The sequence below is a fragment of the Dromiciops gliroides genome, chromosome 1, assembly GCF_019393635.1.
Source record: "Dromiciops gliroides isolate mDroGli1 chromosome 1, mDroGli1.pri, whole genome shotgun sequence".
Classification (NCBI taxonomy): Eukaryota; Metazoa; Chordata; class Mammalia; order Microbiotheria; family Microbiotheriidae; genus Dromiciops; species Dromiciops gliroides.
In genome coordinates this window covers 414,598,789-414,624,493 of record NC_057861.1, presented here as the reverse complement: position 1 = coordinate 414,624,493, position 25,705 = coordinate 414,598,789, and the positions used below count along the sequence as shown (strand labels likewise).

General features: G+C 39.1%; 1 protein-coding gene across 4 annotated transcripts in view; it reads right to left on the bottom strand.

The window, feature by feature from the left end:
* The window catches only part of DAB2 (DAB adaptor protein 2), a 71,772-nt gene that overhangs the window by 15,298 nt on the left and 30,769 nt on the right, over nucleotides 1-25,705 (bottom strand). For 3 of the 4 annotated variants that reach the window (XM_043976739.1, XM_043976737.1, XM_043976736.1), the window contains 8 exons: nucleotides 9,219-9,409; nucleotides 7,600-7,739; nucleotides 7,025-7,123; nucleotides 6,052-6,183; nucleotides 3,418-3,501; nucleotides 2,638-2,664; nucleotides 2,105-2,158; nucleotides 1,818-1,880 (listed from right to left, as the gene is read on the bottom strand). In XM_043976739.1, the coding sequence (XP_043832674.1) occupies nucleotides 1,818-1,880; nucleotides 2,105-2,158; nucleotides 2,638-2,664; nucleotides 3,418-3,501; nucleotides 6,052-6,183; nucleotides 7,025-7,123; nucleotides 7,600-7,739; nucleotides 9,219-9,309 (690 nt within the window). In that variant the 5' untranslated portion in view covers nucleotides 9,310-9,409. The remainder of the gene's footprint in view (nucleotides 1-1,817; nucleotides 1,881-2,104; nucleotides 2,159-2,637; nucleotides 2,665-3,417; nucleotides 3,502-6,051; nucleotides 6,184-7,024; nucleotides 7,124-7,599; nucleotides 7,740-9,218; nucleotides 9,410-25,705) is intronic. The other variant, XM_043976738.1, reaches the window with a different exon arrangement.

The following is a 25,705-nucleotide window of genomic DNA, read 5'->3' as shown; positions in this document are numbered from 1 at the left end:
CCAAGTTAATGTGAGACCCAGTTTCCTCATCTGTGAATTTTGGATACTTTTCCTACCTATGTCACAGAAAATAAGAATATCTGCATTATCTACCACTTGAAACAGTCTATACCATTGTTCTCATTCATCAGTGTGGAAAAAAGTGCCTCCCCCCACCCCTTTTTTTTATTTCATAGGAACTGCTCTGTAAACCTCAAAGTGAGATAGAAATGAGAACTTTTTTCTGAGAAGAGCTCTTCTGACAAGGCTCATAAGGAAAGGCTTTGTTAAAGAGCCAGGCTTTGCCTTGAGAAACTGATAAAAGCTGGGCTAGGGCTCTAGGCAGAGAGCATTTGCTCCAGATGCCACTCTCAAAGAAGTGTCTTTTGTCATCTCCCATTGTATTTCCTGCCTTGTTTTCACAGGCAGCTCGAGACTCAATTTCTCAAAGAACCTTCTGCCAACTGGTCCCTCCTCCACACACTCCCTCCCTCCCCAACTTTTACACACACTCTGCCTGCCCTAGTCATATTTCTCTCATTACTTATACTGATAGTGTTTGTCTATAATATCAATTAGATTGGGTATTCCTTAAGAGGAAGGAGCCAGATGTTAACACATAACCTAAGGATATTCAATAAACATTTGACGGATAACTAGGGAAAGGATAGGGCAAAGAAACATTATAGTAATTTGAGGGGAGGTGTGTAGGTGAAAGGGGGAAGGTCCCAAATAGTCAGGTGGTACCGAACTATTGACACACACAGGTTTTACTTGTAAATAGCTAAATGAGGTCTTTTTGGATGAGTGAGGTTTAAGGCAAGGAGAAAGAATACAAGAACAAAAATCACCTTCCGAGTTGCTATGAACTTTCATCTCTTCTATATACATCTTTCTATGTATCTAGATTGCTTATGTGTTGTTTCCCCATTAGAATGTGAGCTCCTTGAGGATGAGACAATGTTTTTGCCTTTTTTGCATTACTAATGCTTAACATAGAGGCTTGCATATAGTAGGTGCTTAATAAATGCTTGCTGACTGATCAAGAATCATATAATTTCAGGCAGCTAGGTGGCGCAGTGGATAGAACACTGGCCCTGGAGTCAGGAGTACCTGAGTTCAAATCTGGCCTCAGACACTTAACACTTACTAGCTGTGTGACCCTGGGCAAGTCACTTAACCTCAATTGCCTCACTAAGAAAAGAAAAAAAAAATCATATAATTTCTCAATCTGCACCACAAACAGAAAGAAACAATGGGCCTGGAGTAAAAAAAATAACTTAATTTACAGTACCAAGTTTCCTTTGGTGCTCTTGTTTTCAAAACTTTGAGTATGAACTAGCCAATGAATTGAAATTCATTTGGTAGGAAAAGGCAACAGAAAGGGGGAGATTAGGGTGGAGTCTTCATCTTGAATCCTAGCATCTGAATATTCAAGTTGAAGTTGGTTTTATCAACAAGTTCTTTTTTTAATTTTTAATTTTTAAAATTTTATTTTTTTTAATCAACAAGTTCTAATCAGCTCCTTCCTCTGTTTTGTTTTTGTTTTTGTTTTTCAATGCCTAAAAGGGTGGATGTTTCTGGATAGTTCATCTTTCAGGTGATAAATACAGGTTGTTAAGATGATACAACTTTTTTTTTTAAAGTACAACTGGCTTGACTTACAAGTGATAGTACAGTGTCTTTATGATTTATCTAGAAAATATATAAGGCAATTTGGGATGTATTTCCTGCTAGGAAAGGCAAATCTTTTAGCTATTGGTATTTTGAATTAAATTACAGGCCTAAGTGCTATTATGGGCAAAAATTTCCCCTGCATGCTCCCCCCACATACTTACTGTTGGACTATTTAGGTCAGGAGGTGTGGACATGGCCCCAAACAAATTCATCTGGTCAACGCCCTTAAAAAAGCAATTTTAGTTTCAGACATATACCATTAGTTTCAGACATATACCATTGTTATGTTACTACATGAATTTTAAAATAGCATTAATATTAGAAGAATAAATATCCACACTGAATTTTTAGTGATAATGGGATTTGTTAATTCTGTGGCTACATTAGCATTATCCATAGAACATAGTAGATACAATTAGGGCAGAACCATAAGACTTCATGGACATACCAATTTCATTTTGCTAGCTGGGTCATCAAGTGTCAGCAGGTCTTTATTCCCATTCTGAAAAGATCACAGGATCATAGAGTGTTAGAACTGGAAGAGACCCTGAGAAACCTAACCCAACCTCTTTTAAGAGAAAACCCAGGGGCAGCTAGGTGGTGCAGTGGATAGAGCACCGGCCCTGGAGTCAGGAGTACCTGAGTTCAAATCCGGCCTCAGACACTTAACACTTCCTAGCTGTGTGACCCTGGGCAAGTCACTTAACCCCAATTGCCTCACTAAAAAAAAAAAAAAAGAAAGAAGAGAAAACCCAGAGGAGTCATTGTCTTGTCCAAGGTCACAGAGCCTAGATGTGAGCTTGGTTCTTCTGACTCTAAATATATAGTTTAATTAAGAGTGTATTCCCAATTTTAATGACTCACTAAACAAAGGTTTAGATTTTGTATTGGAGAATACCCTACTTCGATTAGAAGAAGAGAGGGATAGCGTAACATTTGTATTAGATCAAATTATTTATTTAAGCATAGAAACAAGTTTACCTCAACTGCCTTGTTGGCTTCTTCAGTCTACCAAAAAAAAAAAAAGGAAAATTATGTTAATTGCATTAACTAAAATACCTAGATTTTCCAGAAATCTGCACTACCACTTTGGTCTCATCTAGCAGTAGCTGCTTAAAGCAAACAGACAAAAACCAAAACTCACTTGTTCCATCCTAATACTGCAGGAAAATGAAGTGGCTTTTAAAATTCCATGCAGCTTGGCATAACTGTCGCATGGCATAAATAGGCTAGCAAAGTTTCCTTGGCTCCTCAGAAGGATAGGCAATACCCCTATGGCTCTCTAGAATCAATCTAGATCCTGAGTGCTCCTAGCTCATAGGACCCTTGCATACATGGGATGATTCTGAATACCACTCAGGATTCAGAAGAGTTGATCTAGCTAAAAGAGGAGAAGGAATCTGGAAAAGATACCTGCCTAGGAGTACTCCAGCCCAAAAGGGGGGAAAAGTGTTCCCTCACCTCCCCATGCAGTTACAGATTAGAACAGATTTATTGAACTTAATCTAACCATGGTCTCTGAGAGTCTCTCCACATTTAAAATGGTACTATGGCCTGTGGCTATTCTGATAAGAGATTGAAGTCAAGTATTTCAGTGATAAGCAATACATTCAGATGTTGGCTTCTCTCTACCATCTTGGCTCCACCTCTACATTCAGATATAATAAACCAAATTCTCTACTATTGGAGTAATTAAGAAAAAAACAAACAAACCTCATCAAGCTATCTATTCCTGCTAATCTATTATACTCTAGTACTTGCCTTTTTCTTGTCTTCTTCTTCCTTTTTCTTGACGTTATAGATGACTTGAAAAAGGTCTTTAAGATCAACTACTAATGGTTCTGCCTAAAAACAAACAAAATATTTAGTGATTCCTAGATTGCTGCTTCTCCCCTTCCCACTTGTTAATATTATAGTTGAGAACCAAATTCTTCTTTCACCCCAAACCTTCTCCCATTAATGGGAGAAGATTGAAATTGAACAGATAGATTAGAATCAATTAGGTAATGTGAACTGTCTCTACTGAAATTCTTCCAGGCAACCTCATTGTATTGTGGGATTTTCAAAAGCTATGGGGGCAGGTAGGTGGCACAGTGGATAGAGCACTGGCCCTGGATTCAGGAGGACCTGAGTTCAAATCCGGCCTCGGACACTTTACACTTACTGGCTGTGTGACCCTAGGCAAGTCACTTAACCCCAATTGCCTTCAAAAAAACAACAAAAACAACAACAAAAGCTATGGCCAGAGGCACACAAACCTTGTCAGGGCCTCCTGAGCTGGAAGGGCTTTGAGAATTGGCTTAGTGGCAGATAACATGTCTGCTATCTAAGAATCAGCCTTGTTGAATACAAATATTCATCACTTGAAAGGTTGACCAACAGGTTATTAAATGTTTTGGCCATAGCAACTCATAAAGAAAATCATAAGTACTAGGGAATAGAGGAGTTGCAATCAGCATCAGCAGAGGGATGAATCACATTTATCAAACAATAGTAGGGTGGGGATAGAGATTGAACCTTTGATGTCATTGGTATGCCAAGAGATTCCCTCTACTAATGTAGGTCAGCACCTTTGCTACAACTTAGAAAGATGCTTAGAACTCGGAAAAGTTAAATGACTTCTCCAAGATCACATAGCATGTATGTTTCAGAGACAGAATTTGACCCAGATTTCCTTGGACTTGTGGTCAGTGCTTTATTCACTCTGCCACTCTACTAGGGTACTCTACAGCTTACACTTATATATTGCTTTTAAGGTTTTCAAAGCACTTTACATACATTCTTATTTGCTCTTCACAACAGCCCTGTGAAGGAAGTGTTACAAGTATTACCTCTCCCTCTATTTTACAGATGGGGAAACTAAGCCTTAGGGAGGTTGATCTTCCTGATTCCATTACTCATGTTTAAGAATTGACAAGATAGGGGCAGCTAGGTGGTGCAGTGGATAGAGCACTGGCCCTGGAGTCAGGAGTACCTGAGTTCAAATCCGGCCTCAGACACTTAACACTTACTAGCTGTGTGACCCTGGGCAAGTCACTTAACCCCAATTGCCTCACTTTAAAAAATAAAAAAATTAAAAAAAAAAAAAGAATTGACAAGATAATGGTTTTCTATCATTATCCAATGCATTCTAAATGCTTCTGGTCTTCCTTGTACATTGCCATCCTCATATACACATAAATGTATTACATTTATTATAGATAGATATATCTACATAACTATCTAGAGAGCTATGTACTATTCTACATATAGCTATTATTCTAGAATCTAGAGAAGATGAGTCCCTACAGAGATGTCTGCCACATCTGGCATGCCTATCAAATGGTCACTAATGAATAGGTTTGAAAGTATAACTACTTCAAATTAGCATACAAAAGATGAAGACATTCTGGATCCCCTTTTAATCCTACCATATTCAATTGCTTTCAACACAGCTCTCAGATGGGTAACAAGAATGTTTGTGCATTGTGGTCTGCCAAGGAGACTTTTATCAGTCCCAAACTGCCAAGAAAACTCATTCAAACTGAGCTATACATCACTGTTCTTTTTTCTCTTCTGTCCTGATCCCTAATTCTTTTTAAAAAAAATTTTTTTTAAGCCATGCCACATAGCTTCAGTATTCTTATGGATAGAAGTAACAAATTGTGTTTAGAATGCTGACTTACTTAAGCATGCCTCTCTGCTCTGGTGGTCTTACAGATGTGGAATGAGGCAAATGCTATCATGTATGCCTAATGAGTAAGTTTGTTTTCCTTAGCTCTGCTCTTTGTTATGAAAGGGAGGGGGTGGAGAGAATGGAAGAGAAATCATTGGAAAGTGACAGCAATTTTAAAAAGAAAAACCATCACTAAAAGAAAATAGTCCAAATGAAAAAGAAAGAATTAAGATGCTTAAGTCCTCTTAAAAGGAAACCAGATTTTGACTTTTGTTTCTTAAATATGAAAACTGAGAAAAAGGATAACTATCGTGGGTTAAGTATAAAAAAGTAGGTAAGGTGATGTTGTTGGACAAAAACAAAACAAAACAAAACAACAAAGTCCCACCGATTAGAAAATTCATTTGTATAACTTTGTTTTTATTTGGGTACCAATATTTGCTTCAAGACACACTTAAACACATCCCTTCTATTTGCCATGTTCTGAATTGTTTATATTTGCCTTGGGGGACAAAGGAGAGAAGAAATGGAGTCAGATGCATCTTGACCTCCCCGACCATGGCTAAGTTTGGAGCTCCATGGAATCAATGGAAAGATTTGGTGTGTGTGTGTGTGTGTGTGTGTGTGTGTGTGTGTGTGTGTGTGTGTGAGTAATGTATAAAATCCCTCTTATTCTAATTTCAGTTTCCCTCCCCTTCCCCCATAAACTCCCCCTCACCCCTGGGCCCTGGAATTCTTACCTGTTGTGCAGTTTTTATGGCAAAAAACTGGTGCTGTCCTTCTCCTCCACACACATAACCAAAAGCCCTATTGTCTGTCACATCTCGGGCAATGAAAGAGATCTTGTTTACAGGATGTTCGTGCTCGATCACCTGTGACAAAGTTATAACTTGTTTTTGGAAAACCACAAAGTCCATTTGCCAGCCAGCACTACTAGCACCTCTTGCTTTTACTAACATTAGACAAGCCTCTTCAAGGAGCTAGAATTTGAGGGAAGAAAAAATTGTGGCCTCTTGTTGGCTGCTAAAGCCACATTTTCCCTTGCAGAGCAAGTAGCAAAAAACCTCAATGGAAACAATGAATCTTCTGTTAAAACTATTTTCATTCTGCAAAGTTTTTTTCCCCCCCTTTTTTTTTGAAGCTGTAGCATAAGCACTAAATGAAGGGAAGATTAGAGGACCAGAAGTTTTTGAAGGGAATAACTAAGTAACAAGTAGGACTACATATCTCTTGGCTCAAACAAAGCCTAAAGTAGGGTATAAGGAGGATAGAGAGTTCTAGAAGACAGAAGAAAACCATTAATAGTAGTTAAGATAGAAGGCCCCAACATTCATAGGAATAGTTACTTCCCTTCCTCCGCTACCCAATTCTTTAATTTTTCTTTGAAGGGATATCCTTATTTAGACACTGTTCCTGAGTTACATGTAATGAGGGAGAACTGTTCCAAAATGGTCAGTCTTATTTAACATTTCATGAAATTGGAGACTTTGCCCACAAAAAAGAAGGGATTAGCATTTGATTTCCTATCTTCTTCATTCACTCCTCTTTCTAGTTAAAAAAAATTATCCATTATCTCTAAGGGCAAGGTCCCATTTCTCCTATAGAGCTTCAGGTGGAGTGAAGGAAGCTTACTCACTCAAGCTTCCAAGTCCTCAAAACCAGCTAGTTACATCAAGGACAGTCAAACCAAGCTCAATGCCTTTGGATTCTTACCCCAGTTTTCTCATCAATTATCTTAATTCCCGAGAGAGAAATGTTTAGCCAGATCTTCTGTTTGTGCTGTCCCTGAGACCGAGCAGCCACGGACATTCCCTGGCAATTAGAGGTTGGGAAAGAAGAGAAATTTAAAGTTGAAGGTCATGTCAAGGTGAGCTTTAATATTTACATTGGGTCACTGTTCATAGAGCAGCTGTAGGCATATTAAGAACCTGGTTCAGCATTTAAATAGGGGATCGTAAGGTGATGAAAACTAGACACAGTACAGTTAACCACCCTAGAAAAGGTAATACTGTCTTAGAAAGAGCTTCTAGTTCTAATACCCCAAACAATCAATGACTTCCCTCAAATACAGAAAATGGCAACTTTCTATGTTTGTCATTTTCCATCTATATCATTGCTGCTACTGGAACTTTTGCTCTTGAGGCTACACTGTCCTGATAAGGAAGAGTCCACTAAAATGAACTGTACCCAGACCCAACCATGCCTCACCACCCCAACCATCTTCCTGCTATGCCACTGTGCATTGATCTCATTCCCTTCCCCCTATATTGCAGGGGTCAAGTCCTTACCTTCAACTTCATCATAGAATCTTGACACATTTTATCCCCTCTTGCCTCTGGCACATCATCAATGCCAATTAGTTTGGCCTTGTATTTTACACCATCACCTTTGAATCTGGCCAAGAGATACTCATCTGTCTTTTCGGTTCCTAGTGAAGTCAAAAATAAATAAATAAATAAATTTAAAGCTTATAAATAAAAATATAATCTTAATGGTAAAAAGTGGATGAAGTATTTGACACCAGACTCAGGAATGAATATGCTTCAGAACCTCTAAAAGGTTTTGGAATATTTATGGCTACTCTTGTCTCTTGGTTACACAAAGATTAATCGAGTTAATTGAGCAAGTCAGCTGTTTAGTTTTCTTCTACCTCTGAGTGCCTTTTGGCAATGATATATTCAGTAATACTTTATTCAGAGAATGGAAGGGAAGGGCAGTGTGTGAAAAAAGGAGAATGCTTTGGATTAGTTCCATATCCCTAAGAAGATATGAGAGATATTAATGAGTAATATCTTAGAGCTGAGGATTTCATCCAGATCTAAATAAATTCCTTATAGTCCTAGGACAAACCCTCCCTTTCTCTTGTGCTTTGACAATAAGAACCTTCTATAGGCCTTGAGGATCTCATTACTCAGTTAATCTAGATTGATGTCATGGTGTTCCCCTGAAAGTATTTTTTATGAAACTTAAAATGCTATTCCAGACCTGTGGCATATGAATATAATGCAATATTATTTTGCCATAAAAATGGTGAATGAGAAAAATCAGAGAAATCTGGAAAGAATTTTACAAGCTAACATAGAGCAAAGCATGCAGAACTGTAATTGCAAATGCCATAAATAATGTAAATAAAACCACTGGGAAAAGGCAGCTGCTCAGAAGCTGGAGCCTTTTTATAGAAGGAGATGTAGATTAGCATTGACTTCTCACCTTCCTTTCTTTCCCATCAACCATTAAAAAAAATTCTAACTCCTTTCATGAGGCAAGATTACATTTTTTCATCAAGTGGGGTAAAGGAGTCTCAAAGTCATAATAAATATTGGTCAATAATGAATCCAGATCAGATGATTATGGATTCCAGAACTGGCAAACAGTTACTGTAATGGTCTTCTTTTCTTGGTTTCAAAGGAATGTTGTAGGTATTGGGGTGGAGTGAAGAGAAAGGATATAGAGAGAAATGATGGATGTAATGAACATAGAGACATGAATTTTTAAAATCCCATTCTAATAGTTTTGGAAAACTGAGAAAAGCTTATTAAAAATGTTCATGGTGGCTCCCAAGTGCAAAGCAATTGTCTGCTTCTTGTGACAATCAAGTTTAAGAGTTTTATCATCTCTTCTCTTCCACTGCTTCTCTGGCTACTTTCTCAGCTGAAAAAAAAAAAGTATAATTTCCTCCCCTATTTTCCATTTAAGTTGGATAGTCTTCCTTGAGGGTTCCTATTTTCTCAGGCTCTAGGATATTTAATTTAATCTTATACTTATTGGGGATTCAGCCAAAATGTCTACCTTCTCTCACTGGCTTAGTTCTTCCTTGGTGTCAGAATTTCCCTAACACTAAAATAACTAACTCACAAAAATATTATTTTTCTTCTTCAAAACAATAGGTTAGGAAGATCCTCTGTACCTTTCTTTTTTTCTTTTTTTGATGATGATTTGGGGGTTGCCTGTTGGTCAGGCTGACCATTGGCCATACTTGTTTCTACTTCAGCAGACATTTTGAGGAAGCTGGCTGCAAGCCCTGGCTCCAGGAGATGTTTAGAGATCCCAGGAGGATTCACAATTGGGGAGTCTCAGATGGACATAATCCAAGATGATCTGTAAGTAGAAGTCAAAGGCATATGCCCACATAAATTATCTACACCAAGACATAAGAACAATAGTACTTAGCATACATTAAGTCCTAAAGATTCTATAGTTCTAATTTTCCCCATGTCTCCCTTTTGACGGAATTCTGATTTTTGAGAGACACTATTTCCATGCTAACTTCTTAACAAATTTATCAAAGTCAGTTATTAAAATGGAAATTGATCCAGTTGATTTCCTCCATAGAATATTCAATTATTTTAGTCGCGTCCAATTCTTCATGACCCCATTTGGGGCTTGACAGAGATACTGGAATGGTTTGCCATTTCCCTCCAGCTCATTTTAGAGATAAGGAACTGAAGCAAACAGGGTTAAATGAGTTACATAGGGTCACACAGCTTTGAGTGTCTGAGGCTGAATTTGAACTCAGGAAGATGAGTCTTCCTAATTCCGGGCCTGGTGCTCTATAGGCTGTGCCACCTAGGTGCTGTAGGTTATTAGCTAGATATTTTTTGTTTGAAGTTGAGCAATTAGATTTAAATATCCACTATGAAAAAGTCCTACTGCCATTCATTTTACCATTTTTTAGGACTGGTACTGGTCAGAGGTTGATTTTACAAGACCCTATGATTGCCAAATAGGACTAACATTTCAATTAAATCTAAATAGTAAGTCTCTGCATATACAAGACACTGTGTTAGGTAACAGAAATACAAATATAAAGTAGTCTCCACTTTATGGAGTTTATGATCTATTGCATAGGGGAGGGGATGAATAGGACTTGTGTACAAATGACAGCAGTCACAATAGAAATAAAGGCATAGAGAAGATCCAAAGTGATCTAAAAGCATTTAGGAATACTTTGCTGGGGGAGAGAAGAGGAATAAATTCACAGAGAAAGGATTCATCAATGTTGGACCTTGAAGGAAGAAAGATTTCAGCAGGAAGAAGGATTGTAGTGTTAAGGGTTAAAATTCTAGCAAAACTGTCTAAAATATCTAATGAGTGGTCGCCAATAAATTATAAGCTTTAGCAAGAGTTAGACTTTTAAGCATTTATTAAGGAGAATAAGAATTTGGTAAAGAGAGAGAAAAAGGCCTAGATTCCTATCTATTAAAGGGAGAGCGCATTTCTAGCTCCCTTCTCCGCCAGAGTCCAGAGGAAAGGAGCCCGAGACTGAGCGCCAGTCTCTTCCTTCCTCCTCCCACTAGCCCGCGTCACTTCCTGACTCCTGGTCTTGCCCTCAAAGACCTTCCCTTCATGGGCAGAACTCTTCTACAGTAAGTATCCAGCAGGTGGCGTCATTCTAATCGTTACAGTCCCTCCTGTTGTTCCTCAAGAAACAAAATGTTTCCTTGACGGAACAGTAAAAAGAATATAATAACTATTGCTAACTAATAATATGTGAACAACAATATAGAAAAGGAAGAGAGGAAAGTTTTGTCCAGAGGGGCGATTTTTTTTTGTCCTCATGAACCGACGCTTTGACATTAGTCTTGCAAAGGGAGGGCCTCTGCAGAGAATACATATTACAGATGGTGTATATTATAACAGAAAAAGAAAAGAGAAAAAAACAAAACAAAACTATTCATTTAAAGTCTCTGAAAGTCTTTTCTCAGAAGTCCTCTAGGTGTAGTCGTGGAATGGAAGTCTTTTCAGGGGTTGATGTGTGGATGCTGGTAATCAGCCAGGAAAATTTCCTACAAAATTGAGCTTAACACAACTTTAAAATAGCTTTGTCAATAATCAAATCAAACAATGAAAGTTCTCAAAAACATGTCTAAGGGAATTCAGAATCTTAGTTGTTACACATGAAACATATAATAAAACAAAAATTGAACCATTCTTTAAAATTATAATATTACTATAGTCCCCCCCTTATGGAGGGTAATTGAGAAGACAATTGCTGCGATATTAATTATTAAAAATAATTTTTTATCTTTGTTTCATCACTTTTTGCATCATCTGCCTAATTATCCTCATGCCATTATGAGAAATTAAAAAATTTAATATAATTGGTAACAGGTGTCAAGGCCAAATTCAACACTGTATTTATCATGACACCTGAGATAATTATGGGGGTTACCATAAAAGAACAGAGAAATGATGGGATATGAGCATTCCCACACTTGAGCAGTATGTACTGTCCATGCAGTATGCCAGGCTTAAAATAGGTGGATGGAATATATGTCCATGCCACCGAACATATTGGAGGAAACTGAGTCAGATTTAATCAGATGCATGGGATTGAGATGTCCATGGCATCAGGCATATAGGAGGGAGCATAGAAGCCAGGTATAGAAGTGAGATGGGTGGGATGAATACTTCCAGCCATCTGTACAATATTGTGGGGAAAAATAAAATAAAATATTAAACCAAGAGAATCCAACCTCAACATTAGTCAAAAGCCGTTCCCTCGGCCATACCTTGACTTCATGCATGTCTCCCCTCATGTGACAGTTCAGTGTCTGCTCTTGCATGTATTCCTCTTGTGATTGGATGGCATCTTGGCCAACTGGCATCTGATAACTCAGAATAAAGGCAATTAATGTCTTAAATGATAAGTTCCCATAATCCAAGTCTCATATGGATTTAAAATTGAGGATAATAAATGATTGCAAAAAATGTGAATACATCTTGACTCAGAACACAATATATAATTATGCAACAATTTCAAATAATACCCCTTTTTTGTACTTAGTATACAATTACTTTTGTGAAAAATCTGAACATATTTAAATACAAGTTAAAGCACAACAGAATCTCAAAGAAAACTTTTTTTAAAAAAAGAAAACTTTTACAAATGTTCCCCTCTTTTTTTTTTTTTTGGAGTATGCTTATCAAAAATAATACTTCTAGAATCAATTTACACTTGCCATGGCAACCAATTTGCCAGGGAAATGCTTTGAAGAGTTTGATCAAATAATCAGTTGAGAAAAAATAACAAAAACAAACAACTCAGAACATGGGAGCACAATACTCCTAGAATTAACATTGTATTATGAAATCAAAACCATCTTGCAATTTTTTCAAAATTAGATAAATGAATAGAAGAAAATACACATGGAACAATAAAAGACAATGAAATTCAAACTAGGGAAATCTAAATGAATATGAACTTAATATTAATGAGTCTTATAAAATATAAACTTGATCATATGACTATAAAAAGCTTTACAAATATTCTCCTTGTTTTAGAAACTAAGTATGTCACAATCTCAAAAGCATGAAAATCTCTATGAAAATAAACCCAAACCATTAATTTCAAAATGTATATATAATAGCATAGAAATCCTATGTAACCTCTGAACTGATACTATTACTCTGAGTGAATTCAGAACACTTTTGATTCCGATATCTAAAATCCCCAATACTCATATCAATACCTTGCTGCTTACTTCTACATTTCTGTAAAATATATACCCTTCCATGGCAAAAGAATCGGAGTCTTGAACTATGTTGATGATTATCATTCTTATTCGGCTTAAGTTTTTCTTCTTTAACCCCTCCATATTGTCTGTCAGCCTTTTCACCATACAAATGCTTTATAAGATTACTAATTAAAGACAAAAGCAGGTTAGCAAAATTAAGAACAAAACGAGCATATCTGGAATTTAAAGGGTTTTCTAAGGTTGTTTCAGAAGCACAGCCAGGCTGGGGAAGGGCTGAGCCTGAAGCGGCAAATGTAGTTAGAGAAAGTTGAGCATGCGCATTAGATCTTTGGACTTCCCAGGCCGGGGAAGCAATGGGCTTGGCCATGGGAGGAGTAGAGGGTGGGGTCTGGAGAGGAGGGGAGGGACCAGCGCAATTTGAATCAGACTTGATTTTGAACTCAGGCCTGGATTCCTCTTCCCCCACTTTGCCTCCAGGTGCTAGGGGATTAAAAGCTTCCAGAGGGTGGGTCATTGCCTCCAGGCATGCAAAATTAAAGCAACAATTACTGTTAGAACTGGGAAAAGCTGCGGGAATCTCTTCAGGTTTCTCTGAAAAAGCATGGTTGGGAGAGGGAGAGATATTTCCTTGTGTGAGTAAGTTGCTGGCTCTTTTAACAAAAATAAAAAGAAAAATAGAAAATCCACAAAAACAAAGCATTAACATGATCTTATCTCCCATTTGTCTGGTTAAACAGACTAAAATCAAAAATAGGATAATTAGGGAGTTTAAAAGGTCCATTTGAAAAAATTTAAAGGAAAACACAGCCAGTACGCCAGTACTTAGCAGTTAAAGGGAGAGGGTAGAGAAAATGCCTTACCCAACCAGAAGATCAGAAGACTGAGGTTTAGCTTTCCTCTTCGTGGTCAGCCATCTGTTAAGGGTTAAAATTCTAGCAAAACTGTCTAAAATATCTAATGAGTGGTCGCCAATAAATTATAAGCTTTAGCAAGAGTTAGACTTTTAAGCATTTATTAAGGAGAATAAGAATTTGGTAAAGAGAGAGAAAAAGGCCTAGATTCCTATCTATTAAAGGGAGAGCGCATTTCTAGCTCCCTTCTCCGCCAGAGTCCAGAGGAAAGGAGCCCGAGACTGAGCGCCAGTCTCTTCCTTCCTCCTCCCACTAGCCCGCGTCACTTCCTGACTCCTGGTCTTGCCCTCAAAGACCTTCCCTTCATGGGCAGAACTCTTCTACAGTAAGTATCCAGCAGGTGGCGTCATTCTAATCGTTACAGTAGGAATGAATTCTAGACATGGACCAACCTGTATAAATTCATGGAGGTAATAAAATACAGGATGAAATAATGAATGGCTACTAGTCTAGTCTGATTTGTACTTAGGCTCAATTTAACAAGGCTAGACATCTACAATCTATTAATTTCTTTGTAGTGTTATCTACAAGGCAGCATCAATACAATACATTTTGCAACAGGGTCTCTGCTCTAGTAGGTTAAGTGGGGAGGAGGTAGATAAAAGGGGGAAAAGTCATGAAGTCATGATTAACATACAAATCTAGGGTACCAATTTTTCCTAGACCACGGTATCTGAATCGTTCCCAAAAGACAAAAGCATCTCTTATTTTGCAGCAACTGAAAAGATAAATCTTACCTAAAGTCAAGACACTATTATTTGTAAAGTCCAGGAAGACTACCCTTCAGTTTAGAAAACCTTCCCAAAACAAATCTGTGCTCAATTCCTTCTCTCAGAGCCCTGTTTTTCCCTAAAACAAACAAACAAAAACCCCAATTTATTTGCCTTCTCTCTTTTTAAGGTATCTGTAGCATCACTTATACTTCTTTAAAAAAAAAAAAGAAAAAGGGGGCAGCTAGGTGGCACAGTGGATAAAGCACCCACCCTGAATTCAGGAGGACCTGAGTTCAAATCCAGCCTCAGACACTTGACACTTACTAGCTGTGTGACCTTGGGCAAGTCACTTAAACCTCATTGCCCTGCAAAAACAAACAAAAATAATAATAATAAAAAAAGAAAAATTAGAGGATTCACCCAGATTTTTAAGTAAATCCATCTCAAGGCTAGTGAGTTAAGAGTTCCTGGGGCTCTCTCAGTGAGGTCAGAATTCTGAATTTTGTCTCCTACAAAGCTTAAAAATGGCTAACCATTTAGGGATGTGCAAAAGTTATTTTTATTTATTTTTATTTCATTTGTTTATTTATTTATTTATTTATTTATTTATTTTTGTGGAACAATGAGGGTTAAGTGACTTTCCCAGGGTCACACAGCTAGTAAGTGTCAAGTATCTGAGGTCATATTTGAACTCAGGTCCTCCCAAATCCAGGGTTGGTGCTTTATCCACTGCACCGCCTAGCTGCCCCTTGTGCAAAAGTTAAAGGTAAAAAAAAAAAAGTAGTTCATAGGCTTTTGCCCTCCCTCCCATCAGTTGTATTCAAAGAGATAATTGTTGTGGAAACTAAGTCACCAGAATGCTCAAGATTTATTCATTCAAAATGCATTTATTAGGGGCAGCTAGGTGGCACAGTGGATAGAGCACTGGCCCTGGAGTCAGGAAGACCTGAGTTCAAACCTGGCCTTAGACACTTGACAGTTACTAGCTGTGTGACCCTGGGAAAGTCACTTAACCCCAATTGCCTCACCAAAAAAAAAATGCATTTATTAGAGGCTTACTATGTATCAGGCACTGGGCAGGGGTTGGGGTGGGGGGATGGCAGAGGGAAGAACCAAAGACAAAAATGAAAAAATTCCTGCTCTCAAGAAGCTTCCATTCTATGGGGGGAAGGGAGGAAATCAATGAATGCAGAAATACAAGCATGTGAGGGTGAGGTAAAAAAAATAATAAAAATCAGCAAAGTCTTTTAGTAAGGAAGTGGTGTTTAAGCCAAGCCTGGAAGGAAGCTCAGGGTTTTAAGAGGCAGAGTGCAGAGGAAGGAGAGCATTCTAGGCAAGGGGTGGGGTTGGGGCATGTCAATCTCTGCAAAGCCACAGAGGCTTGGGGCAGCTAGGTGGCACAGTGGATAGAGCACCGGCCCTGGATTCAGGAGGACCTGAGTTCAAATTTGGTCTCAGACACTTGATACTTATTAGCTGTGTGACCCTGGGCAAGTCACGTAACCCCAATTGCCTCACCAAAAAAATAAAGAAATGATGAGCAGGCAGATTTCAGAAAAACCAGGAAAAATTTATATGAACCAATGCTGAGTGAAGTGAGCAGAACCAAGACAACATCATACACAGTAACAGCAACAGTGTGTAATGATCAACTGTGATATACTTAGTTTTTCTCAGCAATTCAATGATTCAAGACAAATTGAAAAGACTCACAATTGAAAATGCTCTCCACATTCAGAAAAAGAACCATGGAGTCTGAATGCTCATTGAAGCATATTATTTTCTCTAATTTTTTTCTTTCTTGTGGTTTTTCTCTTTTGTTCTGATTCTACTTTCACAACATGACTAATGTGGAAATATGTTTAACATGAGTGTACATATATAACCTATATCAGGTTGCTTGCTGTCTTAGGGTGGGGGAAGGAAAGGGAAGGAAAAAAATTTGGAACTCAAAAATCTTACAAAAATGAATATTGAAATCTATCTGTACATGTAATTGGAAAAAAATACTATTAAGAAAAGAAATAAAGTCCTGCTTAGGGGTACAGGGAGAGAGACCCATTTTTGATCCAGTAGCTACTTTTTAACAAAAATGAGTTTGTGGCCATGCAACCATTATGTATCACACCCTCCCTGCAAACCCCACCTACCAAAAGACTATCCCTTGTGAGATTTAGAGCACTACCAACCTGTTGAGAAAGATATTGCAGGGAAGCTCCACCATGAGGAGAAAGCATGTGACTTGGAAACCATGTGACTTTAGTGTCCAGAAATTACCACCTATTAGTTGTGTCAATCAAAGTTACCAGCCAATTAGCTTGGAGGAGTGTGTGTGTGTGTGTGTGTGTGTGTGTGTGTGTGTGTGTGTGTGTGGTCCTGTTTCCTGTTTCACAACAGGTTCTGGGAGCAGCTGCCAAGGGGAGGTCTTTTCGGTTACTGACTTGGGCTTTGGCGGGTGAGATGTGGGCCTCTCTCTTAGAAATAGTTAGATGAAGTTTGACTTTTACCTCTCTCTCCTTACCAACTTCTGATGCACTTTAATAAATACTTAAAATTCTAAATTCTTGCTAAAGCTTCTAATTTAAGGTGACCACTCATTAGATTTTAGACATCATAGCTAGAATTTTAGGTCCTTATACCCTCAAACTGGAAACTATGCCAACTACTGAGCAGGGCCATTAAAGTTTTGCCCCAGGGCCAGTGAAAGGACAGACTCCTGCTCTGTGGCAATCTCCTACAAAAGGGAGGGACAAGAAATTCTGAGTCCCTATTAGGTTGGTCTAAGGATAAGGAACAGATTGCGACAAGATCCCCTGGAGTGATGTTTTTCAAGACCAGGTGTAATCGTCCACATAGAAGCAGTTGTATGTTTGGTTGGTTCCCCTAGGCACTTTTCTGCTCACCCAGATGGGGCCCTTCAGGTAAACAGGCTATTACTTCTTGGGACTCATTCCTTCTAGATAGAGGCGATGTGTAGCTATGGGGCAGCCTGGAGACAAGAATTCTGCCTGGAAAGTAATACCTCAATAATGGACCACTCATGAAGATGGGACACTGCAGAGGTGGGATGACTTTTCTGTATCATGTTAATTCTAGAGAGAGGAGTAGCATACCCACAGGGTAGTCCAGGGGTGAACTGGGCTGGGAGGGAGAAGTACAAACAGTCCCAACTAGGATTCCCACCACCACTAAGTATGCCCTAGGTTTGCCTAAGAATGTCTAGTTATGACTCTGTTGTACTTGCTGTCATTAAAAATGAGTTTTATAGTCAAGGTGAGAGGGGTAAGAAAGAGGGAAAAATTAATATATAAATTTATATTTATGGAAATCTTCATAGATTTTCTAAGTTTGACATGTAGAGTATAACTACAAGAAATCCTCAGGATTCGAAGGAAATTAGAGATTCTAGGAGGTGGAGACAAGGAGAGCATTCCAGATATGGTGGTCAACCAGCACCAAGGAAGGAGATAGTTATCAGAAAGTACAAGAGGGACTTAATTTTCCAAGTATCTAAGACAACTGACATATGGTGGACAGATAAGGAAAACCAGGTAAAATGTCAGTTTGCTGCCTCTCCCAGAGACTTCTCTAAATTTGCATTTAAAGCTTTGGCAAATATTACTCTTTCATTAAATTGCTCAAGTGTTATAGCTTCATTCTCAATTAATAGGCTGGGGAGTGGGGGGAGGGAAGTGTGAAGCATTAATTTAAATAAGAGTTCAAGCCTGTAGTGATGATTTAAAAAGCACAACAGGGATGCTTTGAGTTAGAAGAGCATTTGCCCTGCCCTGGGAAAGTGAGAGAAGGGAGTAAGCCCTGACAGAAACATTGTCAGGTGAGCCCTAGGGTCTAATGTTGTCCCATACCCGAGGCATTCCCAACTACTTTACAAAAAAAGAACAGGTCTCAAGAGGTTAGGGATGACAGGGATGGACTTTTTTTTTTTTAATTCAGGGCCAATTAAAATGAGAGTACTAAATTCTAAGATAAAGCAGGAGACTTCCCTCACTAAAGGTTTAAGGCTTTTGAAATTGCTATTTTTTGTCCAAGATCATGAAACTGTTACTCTCTGCCCATTTATTTAGGCAGTCAGTGTCTCTTAAATTAAGAAGCAGCAATTGTGGGGGCAGTTAGGTGGCACAGTGGATAGAGCACGGGCCCTGGAGTCAGGAGTACCTGAGTTCAAATCCGGCCTCAGACAGTTAACACTTACTAGCTGTGTGACCCTGGGCAAGTCACTTAACCCCCAATTGCCTCACTAAAAAAAAAAAAAAAAGAAGCAGCAATTGTTAGTTGGGGGTGAAGTTAAAAGTTAATCTGGTTAGGTTCTAAACCTTGTCCAGCTGGGGCATTATCACTTGGATAGTAACTTGGAACTTTCCCTTCCCAAGTGTATGCAGAGCACATGATGTGTGTCAGGAGCTCAGAAGTCCTTTGCTTTCCCCCTTTTGCAACAGAGCAAGGAGAGAACGGCATTAGCATTTACACTGGTAGGAATTTGCCTCCTGTCACAGGTTCATGCCTGGTCACCCTGTGAAGGGCCATTATGATTTTTAAATTACATCTCAGGGAGAATAGAGGTTGATGGTGGTCTATCCACATGGTACTGACACAGACTGGGTTAATTTGGGTGCGGATGTATTGGCTGTTGCCTATCTGGAAAAGAGTGATTAAAGTCATAGATTCTAGATGTGAAAGGGAACTCAAAGGTAATAGGATTGGGACCCAACTCCTTCATTTTACAGGTCAGGAAACTGAGGCCCAGAGATGGTAATTTGCCCAAAGTCACATAGTGGCAGAGTGATGATTCCAAATGGGATCCTCTGGATCCAGATCCACAGCATTTTACCCATAATGCACTTATCATCATTCCGGGAATCCATGGCAAACTGGTTTGAGGCAGTATTATGGATCAGATAAAGTTTGCCTTTGAAACTTCAGAAGGCACCGGGGATATAAGCACAAGACTCAGATCAGCCCTATCTCCCCCCTCCCCCCCCCCAGTACTTTCTTCACACCCCTCAGGGCCAAGTATTAGAGTTGAGCAAACAAAAGGAACTCAGAGAATTTATTTCAAGATTTGAATTGATTTTTTTTCTGAGGGCAGTTAAGGTCAGTTATCTAACTCATTAACAACTCTAATCTTAATTATAGGCTATTGGGAGAGGCTAGGTGGAGTTCAAACCAAGGTATTACTTGAGACTTGGGCATTAACCATAACAACTCCGACCATCCCTATCACAGAACAGGTACGGTCTAATCAATGCCTAGCAGGTAGATGACTGCCTACTAAGAAATAGCTGGTTTTTAGTTCTCTGCTATTTCTGCAGTCACTTTTCTCTGGCCTTCCATTTTGTCTGTTACATGTAAAAATCAAGGGATGAAGAGTTCCTCCAGTTCCAATACTGAAGAGATTCTCTGATTAACTAAGGTGCTTATGTGGAACAGGTGGGAAGAGGGATGGAGAGGAAGGAAGGCAAATCACAGGAAAAAAAAAGGTTTACAGTGCTGATGAGTGGTACAATTTACATTGTAATAGGAATACAATTCTTGAGATTTCTATAAATCTCTTGATTTCTCCTCCTTATTAACAATAACAGTTAACGTTTAGACAGCACCTGGGGCAGCTAGGTGGCACAGTAGATAGAGGACTGGGACTGGAGTTAGGAAGACTCATCTTCCTGAGTTCAAATCCAGCCTCAGACACTTACTAGCTGTGTGACCCTGGGGCAAGACTTACTTGTCTCAATTTCCTCATCTATAAAATGAGCTGGAGGAGGAGATGGCAAACCACTCTAGTATCCTCTGCCAGGAAATCCCCCAAAATGGGGTCATGAAGAACTGGACACCACTGAAAATGACTGAACAACAATATATGTGCTAAATGATTTTTAACACTGTGCTAAATGATTTTGAATTATTATTTCATTTGATCCTCACAACAACCCTGGGAGATAGGTGCTATTATTGTCTCCATTTTACAGATAAAGAAACTGAGGCAAACAGTTTAAGTGACTTGCCCAAAGTCACACGCTAGCCAATGTCCGAGGCTGGATTGGAATTTAGGCCTTCCTGACTCCAGGCCCAGCACTCCATCTAATGTACCACCTAGCTGTCTTTTGGGTTTTCTTTCAAGCTACTCCCTTACCCCACTGGTTGCTAACGGTTTCCTTGAAAAGGAGGTTTTTACTTTTTTTTTTTGAAGGCTTAGGATAGCATTCTAACGACTGTTGCAACATGAGGTCATCATTCCCCATTCCTTATTTACCTGTATTTGATGAGCTGTTTCTCTTAGTTATAGTAACCCCATTGATTTTAAAATGCCAGTTATTTGGCTGGCTCCTCAAGAAAGGACCAAACAAAACAGAGGCAGGCCAAGGAAAACAAGAGTTAGGAACATTATAAAAAGTGGCATAAACATCTTTGCTAGAATGTCCAGTACTTTGTCCTTTTTATAGTCTGTGCTTTCCTTTTCCCTTGGTACTTTGTGCCTGTTTTAGCCGAAGTGATGGATTAATGTAAGATATTAACTTAAAAGCCAAACCATGGAAGCCAAGAACCAGCCTTTATCACCATCTTCCGAGTCTCCAGTTGGGAATAAGAATTTGCCAGAGATGCTGCAAAATCAGAGCAATTTTGTTCCCGACACTGGAGCCAATACTTTCCTCCTGTAACTACTTAAATTCCTTTCCTATTAGAAAGGGCTGTTCTACTCTTCCTGCAAATGCCACGTCTAGGGAGCAGAGAGATTAATGCAGCCAATAGTTCATTTGGGGAACTTGTGCATATTTACAAACATACAAGGGAATAGGCTACATTCAATTTTCTCCCAGTTAAAGTATTTTGCCTGGCTGTGGGGCCCTAGTAACTGGAGAACATGTTTGTAAGCCAGGATGCTACACACAAGTTATGCATTCACAGGAAGCATGTGTCACTTATACTTAACCCTCCAAGGCAGGGAACGTTTCATTCATTTTGCTGAATATTTGTAGGAGGAAGAGATACTGCCTTCCACGTCTGACCAAGGCAGATGGAATCTTCAAATTATAAACAGAAAACAGGCTTAGTTTTTGAAGAATATTACTTTTGGGGGGGTGGGGTGGGGCAATGAGGGTTAAGTGACTTGTCCAGGGTCACACATCTAGTAAGTGCCAAGTGTCTGAGGCTGGATTTGAACTTAGGTCCTCCTGAATCCAGAGCCAGTGCTTTATCCACTGTGCCACCTAGCTGTCCCAAGAATATTACTTTTAATGAGTAATTGCCAAGTGTTGGAATGAGCAATTGTTAAGTGTTGGTGCAGAAGAAAAAGGGGGAAAGATAATTCTTTCCCTAATTAAAATGATTGGGTGAGCTTATTCATGGTTAGGAGCTCTATATCCCATGTGAAAGACAACAGGGCAGAACTCTTAGGGGAATGCTTATTCCATTTCAATTAAGCGAAACAAGAAATTGACTGAATCAGCCTGTTGGTCTTCAGAGCATCCAAATGGTAATAAGAAGGTGCCAGATGTTGTCTCCAGTTTGGCTTGACCCAAACTAGCTAGTTAGTGGCAAAGTCAGGACTATATTCCAAGGAGACAGGGGATAGAGGAACCAACTTCATTCTCCAGAAGCTTCCTTGAGAATCAGGGAACATGAAATCTTGAAGGGAAAAATGAGTTTGCTGTCTAAAACTATCCTCTGGTAGATGGATACAGCAGGTAGAAGTTAAGGGGGAAGAGAGAGGGAGAGAGAGAGAGAGAGAGAGAGAGAGAGAGAGAGAGAGAGAGAGAGAGAGAGAGAGAGAGAGAGGCAGAGACAGAGACAGAGACAGAGACAGAGACAGAGACAGAGACAGAGACACACTCCCTTCACCCCCACTGAGCCTTTAATTTTAACTAGTCCAAATATAAACTTTGGAAAGTCACTTAGTGGCAAAACGTATACTTGGTACCCGTTGAATGGTACCAGTCAGCCCATTAAAAAGGATGTTGCTGCCCAGAACACAGCATTTGGCTGGCTCAGAGATACTCCTTGGAGATCAAAGAATTTGACTTTGTTTCTGTGCACTCCCTCCTAATCAGTGCTTGGATTTTTGTAGTCTTTCTTCTTCTCAGGCACATGTTAGAAGTTTGAGTTCTTACTTTGGTAATTTAAGTCTTCCTGGCTCACTGTGAGTGAGTGACCCCACCCTTGATTTTTAAGTAAAAGCTTCCAGTAAGGCGGTCTCCTCTTAAAAGAGCCCTAGGGAAGGATATGTACTGCCAGAGACCTAGGCCTAGCTGCACATTTTTCCATGCACTAATGGCCTCTAAAGAATGACTGCAGGGGGTAGGTTAAAGAATAGATAGCAGAAACACTTAAGGGTACCTTGATCTTAGGCCCTCTTGGCTTTATTGTGTAGAGTAGAACCAGAGGGCATCTGAGCTTCCCAGAGAAAATCTTCCTACTCTGGGAACACATGCAACAAGCTAGTGCCCTTGAGAATTAGTCTATTCACTGTTAGTGCCTTATAGGCACCAGTCAGACTGAAGGCTCACTGTATTAAGTACTGATAGAAAGGATAAGGAGGAATGGAAAAAAAAAAGCCCTAAACCATGGTTATTTCCTTTAAAAAGCTGCTTATAGTTTATTTGTTGGGATGGAAAAAGAGAGAAGGCTAAAAACATTACACTGATGCAGAAATGTATGTGGGAGCAGAGATTTAAAGATGTAAGGAACCTCAGAAATCCTCTAATCCATCCTCTACATTTTACAGATGAGGTAACAGAACCCCAGTGGGGTTAAAGTGAATTGACCAAGTCACACTGATAAGTAAAAATCAGAGGCAGGATTTGAACCCAGGTCCCAGGATTCTGGGGATTTAGGTTCTCTTCTCCTTATGTATTCCCTGCCCCTATTCGCCTTTCAAGTGTCCTTATTGTGCTGTGTTTTAAGCTCTTTAAAGGAATAGGGGCTGTATTAAAAAGCTAATAAGTCACTTGGTGGAAAGGGTGGTCTCTGTGTCTATATGGGACCCTGGTGATATTCATACCTTAGTCAATTAGTCAGTCAAGAAACATTTCTTAAATGCTTAATATGTGTCAGGCATTGTGTATTAAATGCTGGGGATAAAAGAAAGCAGACAGTCCTTGCCCTTAAAGGGTGGACATTGTAATGGGGGAGACAGCATGTAAATTATCTAAATACTCTAAGATGCATACAGAGTATATGAAGGTAATAGGAAAGGTTGTATATAAGTGTCTGAGGCTGGATTTAAACTCAGGAAGATGAGTCTTCCTGACTTCAGGCTTGGCTAAAGCTTCAGTACCAACTAAATCCTGTAACTCCTAGCCAGTAATGTTCAGGTAAATATTTAACAAATGGCTCTCAAAGGGGAAAAAACAAAATGTGTGACATGTGAGTTTTATATGCATTATTAACATCTCCATCTACACAATCAACAAAACAATAAATCCAGACCAGATTTGTGGTATTTGCCTTTCTCACATCGAAAACTTATTGTCTCTTGGAGTTGGCTACAGCACACCCCTTCTTCTAGCTGACACATGAGAACAGCTTATTAAACTCAAGCACCTGAATGCTAACTCAGTGAATGACATTTGGGACTATTTCCATTTGCCAGGTCAAAAGGACATTGATTCATCACCCCAAATTCTAATTCCTTCTGGAAAAGTTAATAATGGGATTGAAGAGCTCATAAAGATAAGAGATACCTACTATCTAGCATACTGATCAAGTCAGATTTGTAAAGCTCTTTATAAAAAAAAAAGCCTGCATAACTTTCTTGCCTGCATTACTAACAGAGATTATGCGGTAAATGAATGGGAAGGGGTGGGGGGGTGTTGTTTGTGCATCAGAATTTCTAAGAGTGAAGAAGTTTCTCCCTCCCCAGCATGAAACAATCCTGAAACGTTAGGTAATGACTACATTAAATGTACAGCATATACTCTTTGAGCATGTGGGTCTAAGGATACACAATGGGACATTCAAATCAGTCCCTGTGTGGCTTGACCTATAGTGACAATTGTGCACATAAATCTCAAAAATAATTACTGAACATTGCTCACATTCTCTACCCCAGTGCCATTGCAATGGCGTAATCTCAAAAAACATTATATTCATCTAGAGAGAACAAGAAAGTATCTTGTTTAGAAACATCTGTATTTGAAATAATGATTGGTTGTATACTGAGAACTCAATACACTCAAATGTGGCACAGTCTCTAGATGAGAAATCTGAACCAAAGGGAAAAAAATTTTTTTTGAGGCAGGTGAAATAAGTTTCATACAAACACAAACAACATTTTCAATACTGTTTTTGTCCTTATTATCTTAAACTCCACTAAGCCTTGGTGGAGTTAATGTCTCAGCAGGGGTCCAAGGAATATTCCTTGCCTAAGATTGGTCTGTGTTCCTGTTTCTGAATAGAGGACTTGTAGCCTGGTGGATAAGATGCTACATTTGTTGGTAGGTTGAGAATTAGGGGTCTTCCTGACTAGTTTTGAATGCCCTTCCCAGCACTTTTTAGTTATGTGTCTATGGGATTATCATCAAAATCCAGGCTCCTCTAGTGTGAAATCAAGATACCTGTATTATCTACCTCATTGGGTTGTCAGACTCAAACAAGAGGATGTATGTAGAATTCCACAGAGATGCCAGTTATTACTATCTCAAAGCAGGCACAAATTGAAGTATGTGCCTTAGTTTGCCTGGTCTGAAATTTGACATGTCAATGAATAATAGGGGCAGCTAGGTGGCGCAGTGGATAAAGCACCGGCTCTGGAGTCAGGAGTACCTGAGTTCAAATCCGGCCTCAGACACTTGACACCTACTAGCTGTGTAACCCTGGGCAAGTCACTTAACCCCAATTGCCTCACCAAAAAAAAAAAGAAAAAAACAAAACAAAACCAAACCAAAGCCAACCAAACAAAAAACCCCAAACAAGACAATGAATAATATACATTTATTAAGCACTTAATATGTAACAGACCCTGTGCTAAGGGATAGGTATTCAAACGGAGAAGGCAGGGTGAGTCCCTGCTTTTATGGATCTCATTTTTTTTTCCATTTTTCAGAATTTTATTTTATTTTCACCCCAATTACATGTAAAAACATTTTGGATCTCACATTCTAATGGGGGAGGAAGCACAGCACAAGAGGTTTCAGCTTTGAGTCAGATAGATAGCTCTCAAAGAAAGAAGGTGAGAAGATTTAGCCTCATTTTAAGTTAGATCAATCACCTTGGAAGAAATAGCAGGATAAGAAGTCAGACTGTCAAATTACAGGATTTAGGAAGATAGCTTTATCCTGG